Source organism: Parasteatoda tepidariorum, chromosome 2 (assembly GCF_982258835.1).
Source record: "Parasteatoda tepidariorum strain Cologne lab strain chromosome 2, Ptep-v5.0, whole genome shotgun sequence".
Taxonomy (NCBI): Eukaryota; Metazoa; Arthropoda; class Arachnida; order Araneae; family Theridiidae; genus Parasteatoda; species Parasteatoda tepidariorum.
In genome coordinates, this window is record NC_141756.1 from 31,620,743 (window position 1) to 31,644,596 (window position 23,854).

The 23,854-nt window shown below is 31.0% G+C and overlaps 1 protein-coding gene across 3 annotated transcripts in view; it reads right to left on the bottom strand.

Annotated features, from left to right (window-relative positions):
- Positions 1–1,532: 1,532 nt before the first annotated feature.
- Positions 1,533–23,854, bottom strand: part of LOC107436256 (popeye domain-containing protein 1) — a 79,058-nt gene continuing 56,736 nt past the window's right edge. For all 3 annotated transcript variants that reach the window (XM_043043888.3, XM_016047895.4, XM_016047894.4), the window contains exons 2-5: positions 22,639–23,269; positions 16,554–16,662; positions 13,524–13,866; positions 1,533–10,363 (exon numbers count right to left, since the gene is read on the bottom strand). In XM_043043888.3, the coding sequence (XP_042899822.1) occupies positions 10,248–10,363; positions 13,524–13,866; positions 16,554–16,662; positions 22,639–23,156 (1,086 nt within the window). In that variant the 5' untranslated portion in view covers positions 23,157–23,269 and the 3' untranslated portion in view covers positions 1,533–10,247. The remainder of the gene's footprint in view (positions 10,364–13,523; positions 13,867–16,553; positions 16,663–22,638; positions 23,270–23,854) is intronic.

Consider the following 23,854-nt stretch of genomic DNA (forward strand, 5'->3'; position numbering starts at 1 on the left):
TACTATGCTCTGCAAGGCACACTCCTACTTATATAGGCTTTGCGACGGAATCCCGGAACTTTCGACACGATTCTAGACAATTCTCATCTTACACCGTAAATAGTAGTACTATTGCTACGAAACTCGAATTTTCCTGAAGTATTATTTTGCCGCCAAAATTGTTGCCTGGTCGTCAAAATAATCGCCAAGTCTGCAAAATTATTGCCAAACTGAGTTTTCTATAAGAAATGCATTAAGGGTTATTTTCTCTCTTAATTATGTTAGAATTACGCAAGTTCCATGCAAATTTTCTAATTAAACTGTTTATTTAGGGTTCATCTGAGATATTTAATCTAATAACAAAAAAATATTTACGAAATTATACACATATTTGTAACAATAGACAATGTTTAATTTACTCATTTGTAGCGTAAATTATTGGGAGTACAAATTAGTTCGGTCCGTTTTTGAAAGGTGGCTCTGCTGCTATGTATGTTATATAGTGACAGCTGGTTTCAGAGAGGTTAAATATCTGTCAATAATATTCAGTTTATATCGCTTTGAGTTTCATGCAAAAAACCCTGTTTTATACGTAGTTGAGTAAGTCAAATTTTGTGGTAACGAAGCTCCATTTTCGGGAGGTTTTATGTTTCTGCTTTAATTGGAAGAAAAGTGCAGCTGAAGCGCATCGAATGCTTGTAGAAGTTTATGTTGACAATGCTCCAACTGATAAATCATGTAGGGATTGGTTTCGACGTTTTAAGAATGGTGAATAGTGTTGTATGCTATGAGCTGCTACAACCTGGGGATTCCATTACGAGCGATCGGAATAGGCTACAATTGATTCATTTGAGCCGTACATTATGAGAAAAACTGCCGAAATACGAGCATAGACATGACAAAGTTATTCTGCATAATAACGGTCGGCCTGATCTCTCAAAAGTCGTAAAAAATTATTTGGAAACGCTCAGTTGGGATATTTTACCGCACCCGCTGTATTCGCTGGGCACTGCTCCTTCTGATTACTGGTTGTTCCGACGGATGCAGCATGATTTGGCAGGTCACCAGATCACTTCTTTCGCAGAAATCGAAAACTGGCTCCTAGCTTGGATCGCCTCAAAAGACGAGACATTTTTTCGAAAATTGCCTGAGAGGTGGGAAAAAGTAGTACCCATGGATGGACGATACTTAGATTAATCTGTTTATTCGTTTTGTTCGGAAATAAATGCATTTTTGACCACAAAAAAACGGACCGAACTAATTTGTACTCCCAATAAAATCATTTTTAATTAAATTTATTCTATCTAAGAATGAAATAAAAAAGTAAAAGTTTTATACTCACTCTAAATATAAAAATAAAATATTGAAAATGCCGAGGATTTGGCAGCCGTGCAGTGAGGATTAAATGAACCAACTCAATTTTTTTTCTTTTGAAGCATATATTCATTTTTATTTATTTACAACACATTCAAGCAACTGTAACAAAAATCTTTATACAAACAACAACACTCAGATGAGTTTTAAAATTAATATATTAAATGCAATAGAAATCATCCTTATCATCAATTGTTTTGTATATATGAAAGGAAATAAAAAATTTAAAAAAAACTTGCATAGAAAAGTTTTTTGTAAGTAAAATGGCCAATCGCCATTTTTTCTTTAAAAAGAAAAAGAGTTTGATACATTAGTTTGAGATACATTGCATGTCTAAATATATTCGTTTTCATTGAAAGCTGTGAGTGAACTATTTTAACAAGAATCCAATTTCTGAAATATTTTGTACAATATTTATTCGTAATTTCTTTTCTCTACAAAACTATCCTTTTCTCTAGTATGACAAAATATTTAGTGGTGCACAGTTTAAATCTTTCAGAGAAGTTTATGAAACTTGACTGAAGTGGAACAACTTCTTTCCTCTCATTGCAATTTTGCAAAAGTCATTTTCTGGAAAAAATTGGTCACCAAAAAAGGTTCCATCATTCCAATATTTTTATGATTGTTTTAGGATGTTATGAACTGCTAAGTCTATGTGCTGTTTCAATTTTTATTTGCCAGCAAATAATTAATGCATATCGCTGATAGCAGAAAATTATGAATCACGACCCTGGGTTGTAGAAGCTGCAAATTGATTTCAGGCTTTGAAATAAAAGCCCTCGAAATGCTTCCTCATTAATATAAACAGCAAAAACTTTTTGTGTATAATTTTAAAACAGCTTATATTTTCAAATTTTGTACATGTATATATGTTAAATTAGGCTGAATTTTTTAAAATAATTATCTCTGTCAGTAAATTTTGCTGCCAGCTATATATGTGATGTTACATGCTTATGGCTATACAACATATGGCTGTAAGATGAAAAAAATAATATGTAATACAACATATGGCTGTAAGATAAAAAAAAATAATAATAATATATGATACAACATATGGCTGTATAATAAAAAATAATAATAACTTATGATACAACTTCTGGCTGTAAGATAAAAAATAATTATTATGTATTATTATTGTACGTATAGAATTAAGTGGTCTCTAAATCTGTTAAACTATAACTCACATGTATGAATTATGTACGACTGAATTCGCAATGAATTATGTATATCAGTTTGCTCAATTGTTCTATAATTCATTTTCTTGGATTCAAATTCTTATTGTGCGCTTTTATATCAAAAAATAAAAATAAAATATCGTGAAGTTAGTTGATTGATATTTCAAAAAGGAAAAATCATAAACTTCTAATCGATTAAGATGAGGAACTAGAATATAAAAAATGTGCTTATGATTCAAGACTATAATAAAAGGATTTATAAAAAAACAGTTTTAAGTTGATAAATGCTTTGTAAACTTTACTTGTTTGAGATATTTATATTTTTAAAATGATCCATTTTTTGTATGACTTTTAAACCCAAAGTTATTAATTTTAATAATGTCAAGAGTATAAAAGGGCTCTTGAAATTCTTTATAATTATGCCATTTTGATATTATTTACAAAGGAATAAATATAAGCATTTTTTTTAATATATTAAACTATAAATAATTATATAAATTTATAGTTGAGGTGATATTGTTACAAAAATAAAATCTTCATTTATTATGTTTATTTTTCCTAATTTTTTTTTTTTGGCCTAATTATTTTACTAGAAGTATAGTAATTTAGAATGCAAGTGCGTGTGTGTTATTAAATACATTGCCCTACAATAGACATAATACATCAATATGTTAACAACAGATCCTTTGTTTTCAGTAATAAATTACAGTAAAACTAAAATTGCTTAGTCTAAATTATCTGCTCATTTTGAAAAATTTTGGTCAAACTTTTAAAATTGGTGTAATTTTTGTTTATTGATATGTGTCCCAATTCTGATTAGAACTCATAAGAACTTTCCAGCTTTAATTTGGAAAATTATGGACAGATGATACTACGTATATTAAACTTATAAGCCTAAGTAAAATATTTAATAATTACACCACAACATGTCAGATTGCGATATTTCAATTGTTTTTCTTTGGTTTAAACGTTTACTATCTGCAGCGTCATCTGTCGAAAAAATTTTGAACCAAAATTGGGTGGAAAAATGTATGATGAGTATACGGTTCTCTTAACCTTAGTTATTTTCCTGTTATACATTTTTGAAAACCGCCAATTCAATACAGGACACCCTGAATCAGGGCATCCCTATAGCTGGAATGACCCTGTATGAATGACCCTGTATCTGGGAAATATTTCTATTTTTTATATAATTATGCTAAAATTCGTCAAAATTGATGAGGGTCAGTTCATGAGTTTTCCTTCTGAAAGCTAAGTAATTGTGAATTATCTTTACCTGTAATTTATATATTATTTAAAAATATGTTTATATAATTTAGAATTTTATAATCAAAGTCAATATAACACCCATTTAAATAGTTTTTTCACTGTTACTAAAAAGCTGTATTGATTTTCTGTAGGAAAAATTATGTTTGATAAAAAAATAAAATAAAATCTGTCTATCTTTTTTTTTTTTTTGCTATACATCAATGCATTTATATAAGACTATATTTTAAAATGAAAAATAAAAATCTAATTATTGTTTGCTTCTTCTACTATCTCTATGATTTAATCTACTGTACTACTGTGAGATTTAGTAAATAATGAAGTATCTATATATGCGTTTATATTGATGACGTATGACTATAGCTTTCTTAATTCGTGTAAAGAATTTAAGATCAATCAGAAATTAAAATAAACGCAAGATTTTTTTCCCCTTCCCCACATTGTTTGTTCAATAACCTTCAAGGCAATAAATATGCCTTCGATGTGATTACTTTTTTTTGTCATTACATGTTTATAAAGGTGTTCTGTATTTACCACTCTTAATATATATGTAAGTAAAAGAGTTATTACACAAGAGGGATCCCAAATTTGTAATTAACAGTGTTTTTCTAAGCTCTTGGAAAGAAAAAAATTGCTACAAAAGTTGTCTCAGACATGAGGCATAGTTATAATTCTATACTATAAATGTCATCTTGCCGTGAAGAATTATCTGAGCCTTAGAACGGACAAATAACTTAAATATTTTAAAAGTTATTATTTTATTTTTAAAAAAATCGTGAATTTGACGAGATTTTTCCACTATTATCAAAATTATTGAATAATTCTCAATTTTCGCAAATTCTTTTGAGCCCAAATAATGCTGCATTTTTCAATGCTGTACAAATTCTTCTATAATAAGAATTTATTTCGACGTTATTCTTTTTCGCAAAACTGTAGGGGGGGGGGGGGTTTGTGAAGTTTTGCGCCATTTTCAGAATTAGAATAGAGTGCGCTGGCTTTAAACTTGATCGAACAATCATGAATAACTGAACAACAGAAGTTAAGAAAATGTCATATTTCACAAAAAAAGGGTTATTTTATGTGGCGACAAAACATTCGAAAAACAGCCTTAACCTCTAATCAGTTGTTTCCTCAAAACTACATGTTATTTTTAATCTATGCTTTCCTATCCCCAGCCTAAATGATTACTGATTTTAAAAAATTTTTCCTCACATTTAAATTAATTTGCAATTCTGAATAGACATATTTTTTCTTTATTTAAGTCTTGCAAGGATTCTGTTCATAGATATTAAGAACAGTTGTTACAGACGTATTATATCGTTATCAATGTCCTTTATACGACCTTTAAAAATGCAGCTGTCTTTGAAGTGGAATGAAGCCTTAAAATAATCACCATAAGTACGTGATTTTAATATTTTTAACGCTTACATTTTTTTCCTAATCATTATTTTAGTTGATTTCCAAACTAAAGTTAGTTCTGTTTCCAAAATAAGTTGTTTTATTCATGAATTTGTTTACTTATTATAATCAAAGGTAAAGTATTCTGTTGGTTGCTTTTAATTTGGTTCAGGACTAAATCCTAAGAGAATTAATTTTATGAGGATTAACTTATTGTTTCATCATTGTTAGGTACTCCTAGAAAGATAATCTCTATTAGCTGCGGATGATTATAAAAATAATTTAAATTATTTATTTTTCTTATATAATAATTAAATCATGGCTTAGTTTTTCATTTTTTTTTTGTAAATGTTAAGTTTAACAACTAAAATTATGAAGTTTTGTATTTAATATAGCGCATTAAAATAAAGTTATTATTTTTAGTGTATTTCAGATAGTTAAAATTTAAAATTTTTTTAAATTATGTTAAACTTCTGTATTAATATGAAATGTATATCAGCCTTAAGAAATCGTATTTAAACATTTAGTTGTTTATTTTACATTTCGAAAATATTTTTAAAGAAGGTAAAAATACAATGTCCATGAAAGTTGGTCAAGTGGCATTAAATTAATTACTTGGGAATATATTTTTCCAATCAGAATATATGAGATATTAATAACTTTTAATGATTTAGTACATCAGAGTTTCAACCAAATATCTGTCTCCTAGTGGACTGATCGTAAAGATGCTGTTCCCAGTAGAAACAGAGGTCAAGCATCACTGGCCGCGGTCAGTGAGCGGGTGGGTGACCACTTTGATCAGCCTTCGAAGGGATCGACGGTGCACGGTATAAGTTCTCGTTAAACTGTTCTACCGTAAAGTGCTCGATTTCGCGCGCAGATAGTCGGGTTACCAAAGCAGAGGAGCCATTCCCTCTGCAGAGGATCAAAATTGCGATGGCATGTCTTCGGATCATCATCAGGGATATTTCACAGACCGTTAAAAATAGCCCATTGTGCAGCGTTCTAGAACGACGTACATAAAGTGCCTATCAGCCAAATATCTCCCTTACAAAAAAAAACGAAAAAAAAAAAAAAAACGGAATAAATATTTTCAGAAAGCAAATTTTTATTAAAAATTTACTTTTCAAAAAGGAAACTTGTGTTATGCCAAAGAAAGTGTTTTAAATAATTGATATGTAATGTTCTAGACATTCACAATAAACACAAGTAGACAGCCAATGAAATTTTGTGTAACTTCATTGTACTTCTCTGAAACAGAATTGTCCTTCTTAAACTAAGAAATATTTTTTTAATGCTCTTAGAACAGAATTACCATCTTAAATTTCTTATAAAAACCTCTGAATATATAAAATCTAATCATTTATTATTGAAGAAACGTATTTAATCATGTTAACTCAATCATGTTAAAATTTAATAATTCACTTTCTTTGAATTGAGTACACTAATACGGAAACTGATGAATCATTTTAGAATTAATAAAATGCCTTTTAAATTAAATTTTTAAGAAAATCAATACTGCTACAATTCGGATATGAGGGGTTCAAAGTAATTGTTAATTTATTTTTCTTTTTAGATATCTTGATATGATTAATAGATGATGACGCCTCTTCAAATGAGTGCGATAATAGTGTTCAAAATAAAACACTAAGAGAAAAAAATATTTTTTAACGAATACTTATTATTGACCTCAACTCAATTGGTTTTTTTATTTCTTGCAATCAAAATAGAATCTCATTCCCACAAAATCCTTAGAAACTAAGGAATTTTTTTTTTTTTTTTTTTTTTTTTTTTTTTTTTTTTTTTTAGTTACTCTCTAATTTTCTACAGCTACAGGCCAAAATGCTAAGATATTAGTTTAGCTGGAAATTTTTTTTCTCCAATTATGGTAATAGAAATGTTCATTTTTAAATGTGTATCTATCTTTGTTCCCCGTCATGGAAATGTAATCTTTTGATTTGCTGGGTGGGTATGGCAAGTAAGTTCCCCCAATGTAGTAGTCTAAAATAGTTGTTCCCAAAAACAAAAGTAAAGTTCCCAAAAATAGTTTGTAAAACCTCTATTTATATTTTTATTCAATCAAAAATTCAACATTAGTTTTATATTTCGTTGTTTTAGATTAAATTATTCAAGTAAAATTCCAGTGAAAAAAATTGCTATTTAAAGAAACATTTCTGTTTTGATAACAATATTTATGGAAAAGAAATATGAAAAAGATAAGCATTTAAAAAAAATGTACTAGTATTTCCCATCGAATCTTTCATTTTAAAGAAAATAACCAATTCCACAAAAAGGAAAATTTTTCTTCTCTCATAACCATTCTCAATGTTTATAACAGTTTTTTTTCCTCCGAAAACCATAATTTAGCTTATTTTATTCATTTTCAGCTCTACCAAAACAAATTCAGAACTATTCCAGATGCCGCTCTAGACCCGTAAATTCCTACTCTATAACACCGAAGTTAAGAGTGTTATCTACGAAAACAGTAAAAAATTTAAGTTCTCACATGAAATATTTTCAAAACGATTAGTAGTGTTTTAGTTAATATGTTTACGACTGCTAATGAGTTTCAATTATAAAATCCACCAAACGAAGGACGATAATTTCGGTTCCGTAGCCAAAAATAATCGAGAACCACTGATCTAAAATATTCTAAAAGTTCGTCAGACGATATGAGAGTTACTTTAAGGCTTCATTCTTAGAATGGGAGCTTTCTCAAATTTTACCTTGCATCCCGTCTAAAAAAATGCATAGTTCTAGATGGAAGAATCGAATCAAAGTAACAAAATGAAACAATGTATTAAGCGTAATATAAAAAAACAAATGGGAGGGGGGGGGGGAGAAGCAAACAAACAAAAGAGAAATCTCTAGTGTGCTTGAAGACCATGGAACGCACGTGTGGTCTAAACCTTTTTGGGAAAGAAGGATTTAGGGAGACCAAAATATTTTTATGTCATCAATAAAATAAACAAAAGGAATTGAGCCTACCGTGTATTGATCTGAGGTACACCTTCAATTTAATATCACAAAGGAAATGAGCTTTTTCATATGTAATACAAAAGTCTATCTTTTTATCCAATTTCTTTTCTAACAGGAAGAGGCGTATAAAATATGTTTAGAAATACTCGAGGGAAATTTCGATGTTTCCAGCCTAAGCATAAGATCATTGTGATGTAGCATGTTCGCATTTCAGAGATTTTACGTAATGTCCCTTTAATAGTGATTTTTGAAATTATTTTTACTTTCCATTAAAAAAGCAGATCTGTTTCTACAGCCCCAAATGACTATAAATTGATGAATAAATTAAATTCCTCATTTGTATTCTAAAAACTCAAAAAAATATGAAATAATTTCTCCTTGTTAAAAACTTTGTTACATCTTATCTTATTGGAAATATTAAGTTTAAAATTGGTAACATGCTATATTGTGTTGCCCGGTAAGTTCGCGCCGAATTTGGAAGGAAAAATGAAATATTCTATACATAATTAAAATATAGTTGAAGTACATTTAATAAAAAAAAATTTGAAACTGTATTAGTGACATTTTGTTCCACTATGTTGCTTTATCATTCGAACAACTTGAAAAACATGTCCTTTTAGAAAATTCTTTCCCTTTCAAACATGAGTTTTTATTTCAACCATAACGTAGAAGATTTTTGCATGCAGGTCATTTTGCAAGGATCGAAATACAGGTGAGGTCTAGAGAGTATGGTGGATGCTGTTGAACATCCTAAACGAGCTCTAGTAACACTTGAGTTATTAAAGAACCTTCTGATTTGCTATTTTTGGTCGTTATTGTTCAATTGCAGCCTTTAATTAGTCTAATTGGGAGCAATACTTTTCCGAATATGCATATATACAATTTGCTTTCAGTCAATTTGATAGATTTGTGTATTTTCCTATACATAATCTAACAATAAGTGGCTAAACTTTAAAACAAAATTAAGAAAGATAATGCTAATTTTTGATAATGTAATTTCTTTTCATTAGAAAAGTGTTTTTCGAATCGTTTTTTTTTATGACTGATTTTAAAGTTTTATTTTTAGATAAAATATAGTGTTCTCATTTGGGAGACTTAATTAATTTTAAAAAATGGTCTGTTTTCAATTGCATACCATCGAGCGACGTCACGCGTGGGGAGAATCGTGTTTGTTTATACATGATTCAGCAGTCAATCAGGCTCGACACGCACGTGTGACGTCGCTTGCATGTATCCAATTAAATCTGATCGAAAATTGATTCAGCGTGATAATAAAACAAGCCTAATGCATGCCAAGCACAACCACGTGATTAGACACAAACCATGTAATTTCGGTAGTATTCTAATATGCCTAACTAGCGAAAAATGATTCGTAATTTTGTTTAAAATTTGCGCCAAAATTAATAACCTTTGAAGTCAAAACGCCAGCAGCCAATTTGAACAATATTACTTTACATTATTATTTGAACATCATACAAAACCCGAGTCCTGCGATAAGTTTTGTTAGAATTCACCTTTGATTTGTCTTCGAATTGTTATAAATGAAATACTTCAAAAAAACTTCTGGAATTAGATTTGATGTAATTCGTCAAACATTTTAAATTTATTTTTTATTATCATAGATTTTGTATTTGTATTCTATATGCACAAATTTAATAATCTTTTTTTTTAAAACGAAAATCAAATAAACACACGTACTTTCCAAAAAGGAAAAGAATGAGATTAATTGCATTGTTTTTAACTAAGCAAATGTTATTTTGTAGAATGGCGATGCAGACCATTCTACATCGCCATTCATTTTAATACAAAACTAATTATGGTAGAACTCCTAATTTGACGAGAAAAACGTTGTCGAATTATTTCAAATATCGGGATGAGTTCAATGTGCTTCAGATGATATTTTTCTGATATATTTATGTACATACTTTTATTTCGTTAAATGTTTGATTTGTTAGAGTTTTTTAAATAACAAGTTTGGTTTTTTTTTCTCTCCTTAATGAGGAGTGAGAGTTTCCTAAAATTTGTTCACTGTTCAAACCATGAGCATTCTTTCAAAATGGACGGGACAATCATTAACTATACTGGAGTTGCAAAAGGTGGATCTCGTTGTTGTTGTTGTTGCGGTTGTTGTTTTTCTCCTTTTCTTTTTTGACGAGGACCAGGATCGGAGAAATTCGATGTCCGGGAGTCTCCTGGAAAAAAATCAATAATAATTTGTATTTGTTTCAAAATGAAGTATCAGATATGGCGTACAGGGTGTTCAGCGGACGACTGACTGATTTTAAAATTAAAAATCTCGGGAATGAAACAAATGGTACGAAGACTGTAAAAATTTTCTACAGAAATTTTGGAATTTAGTTACAACGGTTGCCGACAAACGGCCAGAGCGATCAGTATTAGCGTTCAAGAGGGAAAGGAATTTCTCGTACAGAATTAGGAGATTTAAGTCAAGTATTTTATTGAACAACGTATGTTTCTGGTAATAGAATATCACAGTTGGATTACAGTTTCAACCCCTTAACGATCGGTTAATTTTCCAGAAAACGATCATAAAAGTGTCTATTTTTTTGGCTTTTGTATTTGTATTACGTATTTGATTAGTGCTGCAACTAGTTTAAAATAAACTAACTATCTACAATTACCTTAAAAAGATCCTGTTACTGCCACCAGGCGTGTAAAATGAGAAATAAAATTTTTTCCGAGCAAAAGAAATGAATTAGTTTTATTCTTATTGGCGCGTTACTACTGAACACGCCAGCTCGTCAATATCACGGGAGCGAGAAATAGAGGGCGAAAACTCACCCCGTCATTTTCACGGGAGCGAAAAGGAAGGGGTTAAGGCATTTGAGTTCTGTTCTAGAATTCTGTGCTTGTACAGTGCCATCTCATAACAACTTTTGTAACTGAATTTCAAATTTCCGCATAAAAATTTTGTAGCTTTCACAATCAAAGTACCGTTTCTTTTATTCCTTTATCATCCTTTGTTTCCGAGATTTTTAATTTTGAAATTATTCAATCATCCGCTATATACTCTGTAGAATTTACAATTAAGTTGAAAGTTAGCTTATAATCAAAATGAACCATTCAAAAATTAGTTTTCTTATCTTGCTTGTTTAAGTTTATATATTTCTTTTTTTATTTTCTGCTCCTAGAAAAAAAAATTAACATTAGAAATCCTTGCAAAATCTGCTGAAAAATGTATCAGATATTGGTATAGTAGGGAAGGAATTGCTCTAAGAAAAATAAGAAACTCTCAGTCTAGCTTAAACTTGTACCGAAGTTCAATTTTCTACCATATATGGGGCATGATCCTTAATCTTTAAATACCTAAGGATCAAAAGGTGTTAGTTGCCCTATTAAATCAATGGCGGGCAACATAAGCTAAAATTAATGAAAAACTGTATAGGATTAGGTCCACTACGTACCAATTGAATAATGAGATATGCAGTTGCGTTGACTTATATATAATTATGAAAGTGGTAAAAGTATGATGATAAGTTAAATGAATAAGATATAGACTTTAAAATAGTCTCGCCGTCCTTCTTGTATCTAAATAGAAATCGTATTTACAGTAAAGAAACTCATTTTCCATTCACATGAAGTTATATTATTCCTGTAAAATATGTTCATTAAAGAATTTTTTTTTCTTCTTCAAAGACACTATACAGCCTACTGAATGCCAAGACCATTTCAATTAGTTTCCTCTAGCAAAGCCGAAACACCGACTACAGGTTAAAAGTTCCTGATGTATGGGAAATTTTCAAACTTTGGTGCTCGCTCTCTCCTATCGGTTTTAGAAGCCTTGTTACAGGTTGTAGTTTAGAGCGCGTTACAGAGAAATACAGAAAAAGTTTAAAAATTGTTCATCTGAAGTTTATTACAAGAAAAAATACTGTGACTATCCAATTTCAAAAATTTTCTAGGGCTAACTCGTGCCAAGTCTACAACCTTGACTGAAGTAGGGTTTGCATTTCCCTCTACAGAAAGATCCAGCTCCCTTAAATTAATATTTTTCTGAGAAACTATTAAATTGTTCTTAATGCAGAAATATCTCTTATCAGAAAGAGAGGTAGCTATGAGCATTATTTTAGTAAAAGCAAAAATGGAACTTTAAGAAAGCAACCACTCAATCTATGAATATTTGTCTTCGCCTTCCAATGAGGTGTACCGGGTTCAAATCCAGCAATGACTGGTCGATACTCCGCATTCGGCTTGTGCCGACCACCGTGCTGACGTAAAATATTCTAAGTGGTAGACGTATCATGGGTTAGAGTCCCTTTGCTGTCAGGCTAACTGTGGGGGGCTCTCGTGATCCTCCGCTTCATGTAATTCAAATGCGGGTTAGCTACATCAAAAAAGTCCTCCACGAAGGCAAATTTCTCTCAATACTTGATACAGGAGTTCCCTTGTCTTCTGGATTGGGTTCAAAATTACAAGGCTACAGAGTTGAACATTAGTAGTCGCAAACTCAAAAATTGGGCTGTTCAACGACGGTTATAAAATATAAATTATAACATATAAAATATTTACACATTAACTAACACTTACCAAAGGTAATTTTAGGCAACTGTTGAAAGTTGATGAGAAGTATATAGTTCTTTTTACTAACTCTTTTCTAAGATGGTTTGAGCAATCGGCTGCAGGCCTAAAGAAGGACCTTGTTTCAATTCATATCCTCCGTCAATCTATCTGTGGCGCTCCCACACATTTAAATTTTAAATAAATTCTCAACGCGTAATTGTTCGATGACGATGGAATATATATAAGAATCGTACGAAGAAAAACAGGAGCTGTTATGCAAAATGTTCTAAAAGACCCGAAATGGTTGAAATATCTCGATAATAATAAAAATAATATATTTTTAATATTTTACGAAAAGCTATCCTTCGATAAAAAAGATTTGACCTCGCCCTAAGGGATTAAATAGGGAACAACTTCATATTATTGTATGGAATTCGCCATTTTTTATTGAAGATTTATATTCTCCAGAAAAAATACCTCAATTTGACTGATAAACTTTTGCATATTGGTTCACAAATGGTGTTGCCATTGCAACAGGAAAATGGTTAGTTAAAATGAAGATATCTCGGTAATATTTGTCTAAAAAATTAAAAACATTCGCTTTGGAAATCTTGTTAAAATCTCTCTATTGATACTAAATTCGATCTCTCCTCACCCCCTAGACTGGAGTGACTAGCAGGGAGTAGGGATTAAGTTCGGTATCATAGTGTATAGTTTTTGCAAAAACGTATCCATTTTTATTTTTTCGATGTGACATGCATGTCTGGAGATATTTGAATTTTCCAGAACTTTTGAAACGCCCTGTGGGAGGCAAAAGACACTACGAATTACCTAAATGATCAGCAAGAAGGGAGCTCATTCTCCTGTTCTTTTTCTCGGGCTTCTTCCAGAAGAGTGATCGGACTTGTCCTTTCTTGCTCGTGTGCACCATGTCCACCGAGTGACACCTGGCCATGGGACTCCTCCAGAAATCGAGAGAGTCAGCAATGGACAGCTTCTCCGGAGCGGTATCCTTCCGGTGTTGATCGTTGAGCGAGTACAGTTTGTGCGTGATATCTTTGCCAATTAAATTGTACATCACAAAATTGAGGAACTGGTTGTTTTCCAAGATTGTCAGCAACTCTTTGCGGCCCCAACACAGCAGCTGGCAACGTTCTATAGCCGTGAGCGTCACCTGCACCATTAAAATTATTGATTAAAACAAATAGAATGTGTTAACATAGAGATTGCTTAGCCAATCAAATTCTTAAATAATAGTGAGTTAAAAATCCGTCTGAAGATGTAGCATAAAAACAATACAGCAAAATCAAAGTCAAATATGGGGAAGAGCAAAAGCAGCATAAGCCCAAAATTTGTCTTCAGATATATTTGTGAAAAAATTAGAAATTAATTTGAATAGAATTAATTTGAATCCATTTCAGTTTACTTTCATAAACTGAAATGGAGCAAAATAAACATGAATGAAATACAAGACTTTTTCTGGGGACACCATTGAATGTATTTATGTGGGAGCTTTTCTATAAATAACTGTTTAATGAAACAAAAGTGCAACTCGTGTCTCGAAACATCTTCTAGAAAGAATACAGAAATTATATCTATATTAATAAAGCAGTATGTTTATATGTATGTCTGCACATATCCGATAAAATCTGTCATTCTCAACTGATTTGCACTACATTTAGTGTACATGCGTTCAAAGATATGCCAGTCTTAACTGTTTAGTTTATAACTCCCTCCGATTAGCGTTTTGCGAGTATTTTTAATACGTATTTTATAATATGAGTGATATTATAGCTTGCGACTCTAATCAATGGGAAATTAGTTTTATCACACGTTTATATGAATTATTTATCTTAAGTTTCGTATGTTAGATTGTCCAAGCTGAACCAACATTAACAATTTCCCAACATATGAGAATAGTGCCACCGAATTGATACTTTAAAAGGTATAAGAAATCACGTAGTTCTTTTATTGATACTTGCGATTTTAAAGCGTGTCTCTATAAACTTAAATAATGGATATTCAACATGAACTAATAAAATAAAATTAAAGTAATATAATAAGCCATGAAAAAATTATGGTAAATTCTTAATATCACATTTAGTATGAAGCAGCGACGGAATATATAACAAATAATTAAAAATTAAGGTATCTGTGAATGTGTAGGATGGTAATATCTGGGTACTCAACCATTTCAGAGGGCGGTTAAAAACTATTACTCCATTATCTACGTTATGCACCTTTGTATAATAGGTTCTCATCACCATAGTACTTATAAGGGCAGTGTAGCGTAACTACCACTACAAGAATTAGATATCAATTTACTAGTATATAAGACATGTTAACACAGTTCAATATTGGGGTACCTTTTGATAGATGAAAATTGACATTGGTGAAAGACCCTTTCCCCACTCTGGTGGCCTGTGGATGTGATTTGAACACGCCTACCTCGACGGATACGCCAACTATGATTTGAACACGCCTACTTCGATAGATGGTCCACATTGAAAAGTTGACTTGAAATTGTGATTGCGTCATCGTCCTCCTCGCGCTGTTGCTTCTCGGTCTCATTTACACACAACGGTTTCCTGCACATACTCGAGGGCTAATAGCAGAGAAGCAACAACACACACTCGTGAATTTAATATAGCTCTCACCACAAGTGGTCAAAATCTAGTGAACTTAATACAGCTCTCCCAGTCTTTTGCAAATACGGCAACTAGTGGTTACGTTCATCGAATTCTATCCTTATTCTGGTGGGGAAGTATTGTGGCGTAACAACAATTATTAAATATCAATTCACTAGTATATAAGACATGATAATTCGATTCAATCTTGATGTATCTTTTGATAGATGAAGGTCGGCATTGTCGAAATCTACTCTCCCCACAGGCAGTACCAGAAGTATTTAGTACCACATTCAATTAATCATTATTGGCATCTATAATAATATTTTGCTGAATTTTACGGCCTTCGAAATAAGTACCGACATTAGTTAGTTCGCCAAAAATGATTGTAAAACTTTTATTGTCGATTCTCTAAAATTACAATTAACCGATTTGGGTAATAGGTACAAATCAAATTTTTTAAGAAAATTGCATTAAAATGCCAAATTAATGGAGAAAATGTACTTACTCGAATACATAAAGGGCAAAAACTTGCCTTCTTGTTATTAACGCCAATAATGTCTAATCAATTTTGGTAATAGGTAGAAATTCAAATGAAAAAATTTGTTTTGTATTAAAAAGCTGCATTAATGGAGAAAAAATACCTCTTAAGAAAACCCATAAAAAATTGCTTTATTATTGACGCTAATGATACTTGCTAAATTTTAGTAACGCATACTAATGTTGCTATGTAACTTCAAAAAAACATGTTTTGCTTAATCTGATAACATAAAGTCACCGGGATGGGTGACGAATAATTAAAAAAAATTTAATTGTTAAAGCTCAATTTATTATGTCGATGTTTTTTTAGTTATGTGAATGATTTCGTAGTGTTGATTAATACTTATTTATCGATTCCCCCCCCCCCATTCGAAGAACGGGCATTTAGCAAGTAAGAAATAGCATGAAAGCCTTTTATGTATGAAAAGCATTGCGGCATAAATCATTTTTCCATTTTTATTGTAGTCATATTTCAAAGTAACTTAAATGATCTATAATTAATCATTTAAAAGTAATATTTTATTACAGATAATAAAACACTGTTTTATTACAGATAATAAAACACTGTCTCCCTATGTTTAATTCTTTTACGTTTAAGTTATTTGATAAACTAATGCAATCTTGTGCTTTCATCTGAAAATAAAGGAGAAAATCTGATCATTAGCTTACAAGTTATTTTTGTATAAGTCTTTACCTGGAAGCGCTTATCTGTATTGACGTCGCAAGATTCCCACTCAGGTGAATCGACAAATTCAGTGGGCAACAAGTAATGAAGAAGAATCTCTTCACACGTCACTTTCATCCTGTTTTTCAATAAAAAGTTCATTATTAGTTCTACTTTCATTATTAAGGAAGATTCATGATTAATAATGTAAGTGGTCATACAAAAATGTCTATAAAAGATTACAATATTCAAAAAAATATAATTGAAAAAAATTAAAAATAAGAAAAATGTAAAGTTTTAAAGCGAGAAAAATGTTTCATCATTTTAACCCTTTTTTTTCATTATTAGTTCTACTTTCATTATGAAAGAAGATGCATGATTAATAATGGAAGTGGATACAAAAATGTCTATAAAAGATTACTATATTCAAAAAAATGTAGTTTGAGAAAAAATTCAAAATAAAAAAATTTAAAGTTTTAAAGTGTGAAAAAAATTTCATCATTTTAATCCTTTTTTTAATTTAAATTATTAAACAACTCCTCACGCTCCACAAAGTATGAAAGGAAGTTTACAGATGTCAATAGTCAAAATACAATTGTAAATTAAGAAGAAGCAGAACAAAATTAAAAGTTTAAGTTGTAAACAAAATTGCGCTAAATATTTAGGTTTTCAGTGCATTTGACGAACAAGGACGAAACTGGTAGCCAAGAAATACTTGAGTGTCTTAGTTTCTTTTTTAAGTTTTCTCTTTGACTTGAATGGAAATTACCATAAAATATAATGTGTTCTACAGTTTCAACATCCTGACCACATGAACAAAAATTACAATTCACTAAATTAAAACCTAAACAAGTAACAGTGAAAATTTCCACGTCCTGTAAGAATCTGTGTTAATTTAAAGTCAGTAAAAAAATTTCCTGTACTTCAATCGCTGATAAAATAGTTGGAAAAACAAATTAATTAGAGACCACACAGCTTTTGGTCTTTTAACGCTTTGACGCTTTACCCGACACTCGGTTGTCGAACAACTAATTTGTAAGACAATAAATTCCCCCCCCCCCCTCCGCAAAAAAAAATTGCAAAATTGACAAATATAACTGACCGAAATATTCACAAATATATTGATTTATATTTATTGGCAAAAGTTCTCTAAATTTAAGTCATTAAAGTTATTAATTATTATCTTTCGCTATTTTTTGTTGTATATTTATAAACGTTTGCCATATGAAAATGGCGAAGAAACATCGGATATTCAACGACAAAATTTGGGTTGAAAACGATACTAAAAATCTTCTAAATATAACTGACCAAAGTATTCACAAATATATTGATTGGTATTTATTGGCAAAAGTTCTCAAATTTATGTCATTACAGTTATTAATTATTATCTTTCACTATTTTTTGTTGTACTTTAATAAACGTTTGCCATATGAAAATGGCGAAGAAACATCGGATATTTAACGACAAAATTTGGGTTGAAAACGATACTAAAAATCTTCTAAATATAACTGACCAAAGTATTCACAAATATATTGATTTATATTTATTGGCAAAAGTTCTCAAATTTATGTCATTAAAGTTACTAATTATTATATTTCGCTATTTTTTGTTGTATATTTATAAACGTTTGCCATATGAAAATGGCGAAGAAACATCGGATATTCCACGACAAAATTTGGGTTGAAAACGATACTAAAAACTCTCTTGCAAGTTATGAAACCGAAATAGTTTGAAAGAGGGATGGATTGTCGAAATAATGTGAGTAGACAGTTTACTTCCAGCTGAATGAAAAGAACCATAAATCACGTCGTTATTCTGAAAATTTCTGCACAAGTGTTTTCTCGGCATTGTGAATCAGTGAGCAGGAAAAAGTATTTACGGTGAAGAAGGAATAGAAATCATAGTTCAGATTTTCGGCCGAGGATGAAATGTTCAAAATGCTAAATGTTTTAGAAACAATAGAAGTAAAGTCTCCTTTTGTATGAAACTGTTTGCTTTTCATTATTTGATTTCAATTTATTCTTTTAAGAAAACGAATCGTTTCTATAATATCTTTATTTGTTAAAGTTTATTTTCATGTATTTAATGACATGGTTACGTAGTACAATAACATTGTACTTGGTTTGTTACTGGATAAGCATAACTTATCTAATAACAAATAAATCGATAAATTCCTATTTCTGATTAGATCTCTTTTCCGCTTTAACTAACTTTCTACTTCTTTTTTAATCTATTGGCATAGAATAAATTTTCTGTTGTGTCTGTAAAAATACTTGATTTTACCTAAATTCGGTGGGGGGATTTTTTTAAGAAACTCATCTAGTGGCAAAAAATTTCATAGTTCTATTTTGAAACTTTTTTTTTTCCAATGGCCGCCTGAAGAATGGCCTTCGTCATACAGGCATCTGAAGGGCAGATTTGTTGTCCACTTTTTCAGAGGCACTCCATTAGGTGGGTTAACGTTGTTCCTACAGTGAGGACAGATGGTACAAAGGAACATCCATGCCTTTACCGGGATTGGAACAAAGCTATTTTGAAACTAAAATAGGTAAAACACGCAAGCATTTCTACGCCATTATGAAACACTATTATTAAGCAGTGCCATGCAGAGGCAGACGAGGAGTGTAACGGTCTTAGACATCTTTACCAAAGGAGATATTCAATTGACGACTAAAAGCAACGAAGCTATCTTTAAATCAATAACTATAGCAAGAGCCGCGATGGCTCAAAGGATAGAGCGTCCGCCTTCCAATGCGTCGAACCGGGTTCGAATCCCAGTCGATACGAATTCAGCATCCGGCTTGCACCGACCACAGTGCTGACGTGAAATATCCTCAGTGGTAGACAGAACATGGGTGAGAGTCCCCTTGCCGTCAGGCTAACCATTTGAGGTTCTCGTGGTCTTCCTCTCCATGTAACGCAAATGCGGGTTAGCTCCATCAAAAAGTCCTCCGCGAAAGCAAATTTCTCCCAATACTAGATCCAGGAGTTACTTTGTCTTCTGGATTGGGTTCAAAATTACAAGGCTACGGAGTTGAACATAGACCCATAAAATCGTAGACCCATAAAATTGGGTCTGCTGTTCAACGACGGTTATAAAGTATAAAATAAAATAACTATGGCAACAATTTTTTTGCCTACCATACTCGAAATGGTCGACCCTCTCTTAACGAAACTCTGAACTTATGAATATAGTTTATTAGATATTGTTAACATATTAACCAAAGAACGACTACTAATCAGTTTTAAAATATTGAATGCGAATATGGAAATTTTTTCATCTTTTAAATAATAGTGTTTTAAAAATTAGATTTAATGCCAGATTGTTAACCATCGTAGGCCTGGAAAAGCTTCTAATCTAGCTCTGAATTGAATTTTGAGGAATATGCAAACTGGAATTGAATAAAATAAGATAAATTATGGTTTTCACCACAAGAAAATATGAAAATATTTAGAATAGTTATCGAGGTAACGTATTTCTTTGCTGTTGAATTCAGTTCTTTTGTTTTAAATTGAATATTTCGATTAGAATTTATTTAATTTTTTTTAAAAAGGCATATCCTTTTCATGCTATTTTCAATGTGTTATTAGTATAATAAATATATAATCTTAAATTTCTCTACTGGCATTTTATTTAAATGATTTCTTAATGAGCAAAATATAAAACAAGTGATGGATTTTTGATTAGATCTGAATAGTATTCCAGGTTTTAAAAAAATCATAATTAGTTTAAAAAAATTATAAAATGCAATCTTTGAAAAGTGGAGAACACTATTATTTTTTCATAAAAAAAACTCTAATTGAAATTTAATATCGTATAAAAAGATCAATTCAATTAATTTTTATCCGTATATATGAGCAAATTTTTTTGCAGCTTTCTGATAGATTCTCCTTAACAAGTTAAATAAATCGATCTCTTTGGAGGCATTAATATCCATGTAGAGAAAAGGTTTCACTAATATTAAATGCTTCTATTCATTCTGTTAGTGGTTCAACATCAAACCCTGATGGATCCTATCAACATGAGTTTGAAAAGTCATTTATAACTATAATAGTTGCCAGCATTATACTATTATTATCTCTCTTCTTAACAGCAAAGCATATTTTTTTTGTTTTAACAAGTGTTAGTACCTAAAAGAGGTGTCAATTTTTTTATTGATCTCATGTCACATCTGTATTAAAAGCTTCGATAGGTTATAGAGGAATAAAGGACTATTTTATAACTTTGAAAGTGAATAGCCTAGTTCATGCGATTTTTCATACTTTGCAATAAAGTTTAAAGTTTGAGGAGCGTAAGGGACTGACAATAAATTGTGAAAGAAAACAAGTATTTTTGAACACCCTATGCCGGGAAATTGAGCAATAAGCTTGTAACTTGCATCAATTACTTTGGTTGTTATTTGCAATAACTATATAAAATTTCGTAAATCTAGCTTAAATATTTATGGAGATATAAACATTCTTATAAAAATATATTTTTTTTTTGTCTTATGGTTTTATGTTATTACTTTAAAAATATTCAGTAAAATCAAACACAATTTTCGGAACAATTGAAAATTAATTACAAAATATTGTTTTAAAATTTGAAAAAAAAAATAAATAATGCGCAAGATATGAGTATTTAAAATAAATCTTTTGTACTGTGCATGAGCAGAAAAAAATTTGAAGTTTTTCTTCGTACTTTTATAGTGAAACGTATTTGCCAACTAATGGAAAAAAACTGATTTAATTTCTTAAAAATATAAAAAATTTCAAGCAATTTTCTAAGTAGTTTTGTACTTTAAAAAAAAATAACTAGGGGCTTTCCACAGAAATTATTATGTACTATTGCAATTTGTATTACCTTATTATAACCGGACCGCAGGAACAAAATTAAACATGTAGAAAATCCTTCATCATTTTGAGTTTTCTTTTAAAAAGTACAAAAGCTACTTAGAAAATTTCTTCAAACTTTTAACAGTCTTAGGATATTTAAATCAAATTTTCTTCTATTAATTGCCAAATACGATTCACTGTCAAATTATGAAAAAATAATTTTAAATGTTTTCCTTGCATGCGCAGTACAAAAGATTTACTTTAAATACTCATATCTTGCGTATTTTTTTTTTCAAATTTTTTTTCAAATTTTAAAGCGATAAAATTGCCTGAAAAAAATTTGCTTAATTTTACTAATAAATTTAAAATTATAGCAAAAAACATCAGACAAAAAGAAAAATAAATAAATAAATAAAAAAAATAAAAAAAACAGTTTTTTATACAAATGTTCCTATCTCCCTAAATATTTAAACTAGATTTACAAAACTTTATGCAGTTATTGCAAATGGCAACCAAAGTAATATATATAAGTTACAAACTTATTTCTTGATTTTCTATCATAGGGTGTTTAAAAATACTTGTTTTTTCACAATTTATTATCGGTCCCTCAAACGCATGAATGCTTTAAATTTTACTGAAAATTATGAAAAATCGCATGAATTAAACACTTCTAAAATTATAAAGTAGTTCTCTAAGTCTTTCTGGGGAAATTCAAATAAATATTAAACAAGGAAAGTGTCTCTTCCATTATTGTAGGGTAGTGTATCTAACTTCTTTGGCCAGTTATATAAAATCCATGTTAATCTAACATCTACAAAGATTTTAAGCGTTACATTTTTTATCGCTTATCTATATTCTTTTTAAAAGAAATAAAAGATATTTCCCCTTAGCTACGTTAACTTGTTTGACATAAATAAGTATGTAAAAATTCAAACGCAAGAGCGTTTTTAGTTCTCACTCGATTGATCAGTAACTAAATAACACTAATATCATTGATTTAATACTGATTTGAGTTACCTGAAGTTGAATCGTTTTAAAAGTTTCAAAGGAAGTAATTGAAACTTAATCTTAAAAACATACTAAGTTATTTAGAGGGATAAGCAACGACATTTTGCATCGTGATGATATCAAACGTTTCCAGACTCTGGATCTAGAATATGTTTGCAGAGAAATGTATGTCACTTTGCCACAAACAATAAAAAATAAATGAATCGATCTAAAATGCAAATCATCCTACGAACAAAGCAGTTTGTTTTATGAGAAAAAATTCCATGAACTCTAAATTTCAACGATTTCTTACTTTCCAGACAAAAGTATTGCAAGTCTTTGATCAGTGTATGAAACACCCTCCATGGCGTAATGTTCACCAGGTTCCAGAGGTTCGACGTGAGCATATCGAACCAGCTGCCGGAACTGGTCTTTTCCCACTTTCAGGGGATGAAAGACCTTTAAATACAATTCCTGAAATTCAGGAGCGATTCTAGGGGGGAGATTTCTGTAGGCCACATAGGCTGCTTGAGCACAGTTTGCCACCAGTAAAGTAGTGTTCCAGGCCAGAACGTCTGGTCCAGTACAGGATTTTAGGGCTGCCCAAACGCCTGCTGACAGAAACCCAAGCGTCAGCAGAACTCGAACTAGAAACTGGGCTGCTTGTCGACGAACTGTTGGTACCACAAAGGCAGCAGCGAAGCAGAAGTGTGCCGCCTGCAGTAAGAAGTGCCTGGTCTCCACCCACGGTTCGCACAAGCGTCTCTGCACCCCGTCAGTGCTTAGAGTGGAGGTGGTGGAGAAAACTTCTGTGTCGTTGCTGGGGTGCATTGAGGAGGAACTGGAAGGGATCTGTGGTTGGAGTAAAGTCTTTCCCACATCGTCATCTGGATCTGGGTAGTCTCAAGCAGTTTGTGCCATCAACTTCCGACTATTCTCCATTCCTGGAATAAATTAAGCAAAATATATTTAAGACAGAAATCACTGAAAGTGTGCTAATCAATGTAACGTGGTTATGAAATTATTAGAAAAATTTTGAACCACATGTTAACGTAAGTAGGTTCTGCACAGTATTGGGTACTTGCATCTCAGGAAGAAGTGAAGTGATTATGTCTAAACATGTGATGTGATTTGAATCAGATTTAATAGGATATACCTGCTAATAACATCACTTTTGTCTGTCGAACCTGACTCTCATCTTAATCAACAAATGTCATAATTTACCTACAATGACATCACTCGCAAACATCCAATTACTAAGCAGAGCATGGTGAATTGACGACATAATTATATTTTGGTCGTGTGATGGCAGCAGGTACGTTTTCTTCTTCAGATTAAGTAAGTGACGTCATTTTGTGCACAGGTCATTCATGAGCTTTTTACATGAGAGACGTGTATTATTTTCTCGTCACCTGGGGGATTCTGCGATGCAAAATGTCATTCTATGTTTAAGTTCTATTAAAATTATTTTTAAGTTGTGTGCTGTATCGAGATGGTAGGGTATTTATTAAAATCTATTTAAAATCTTA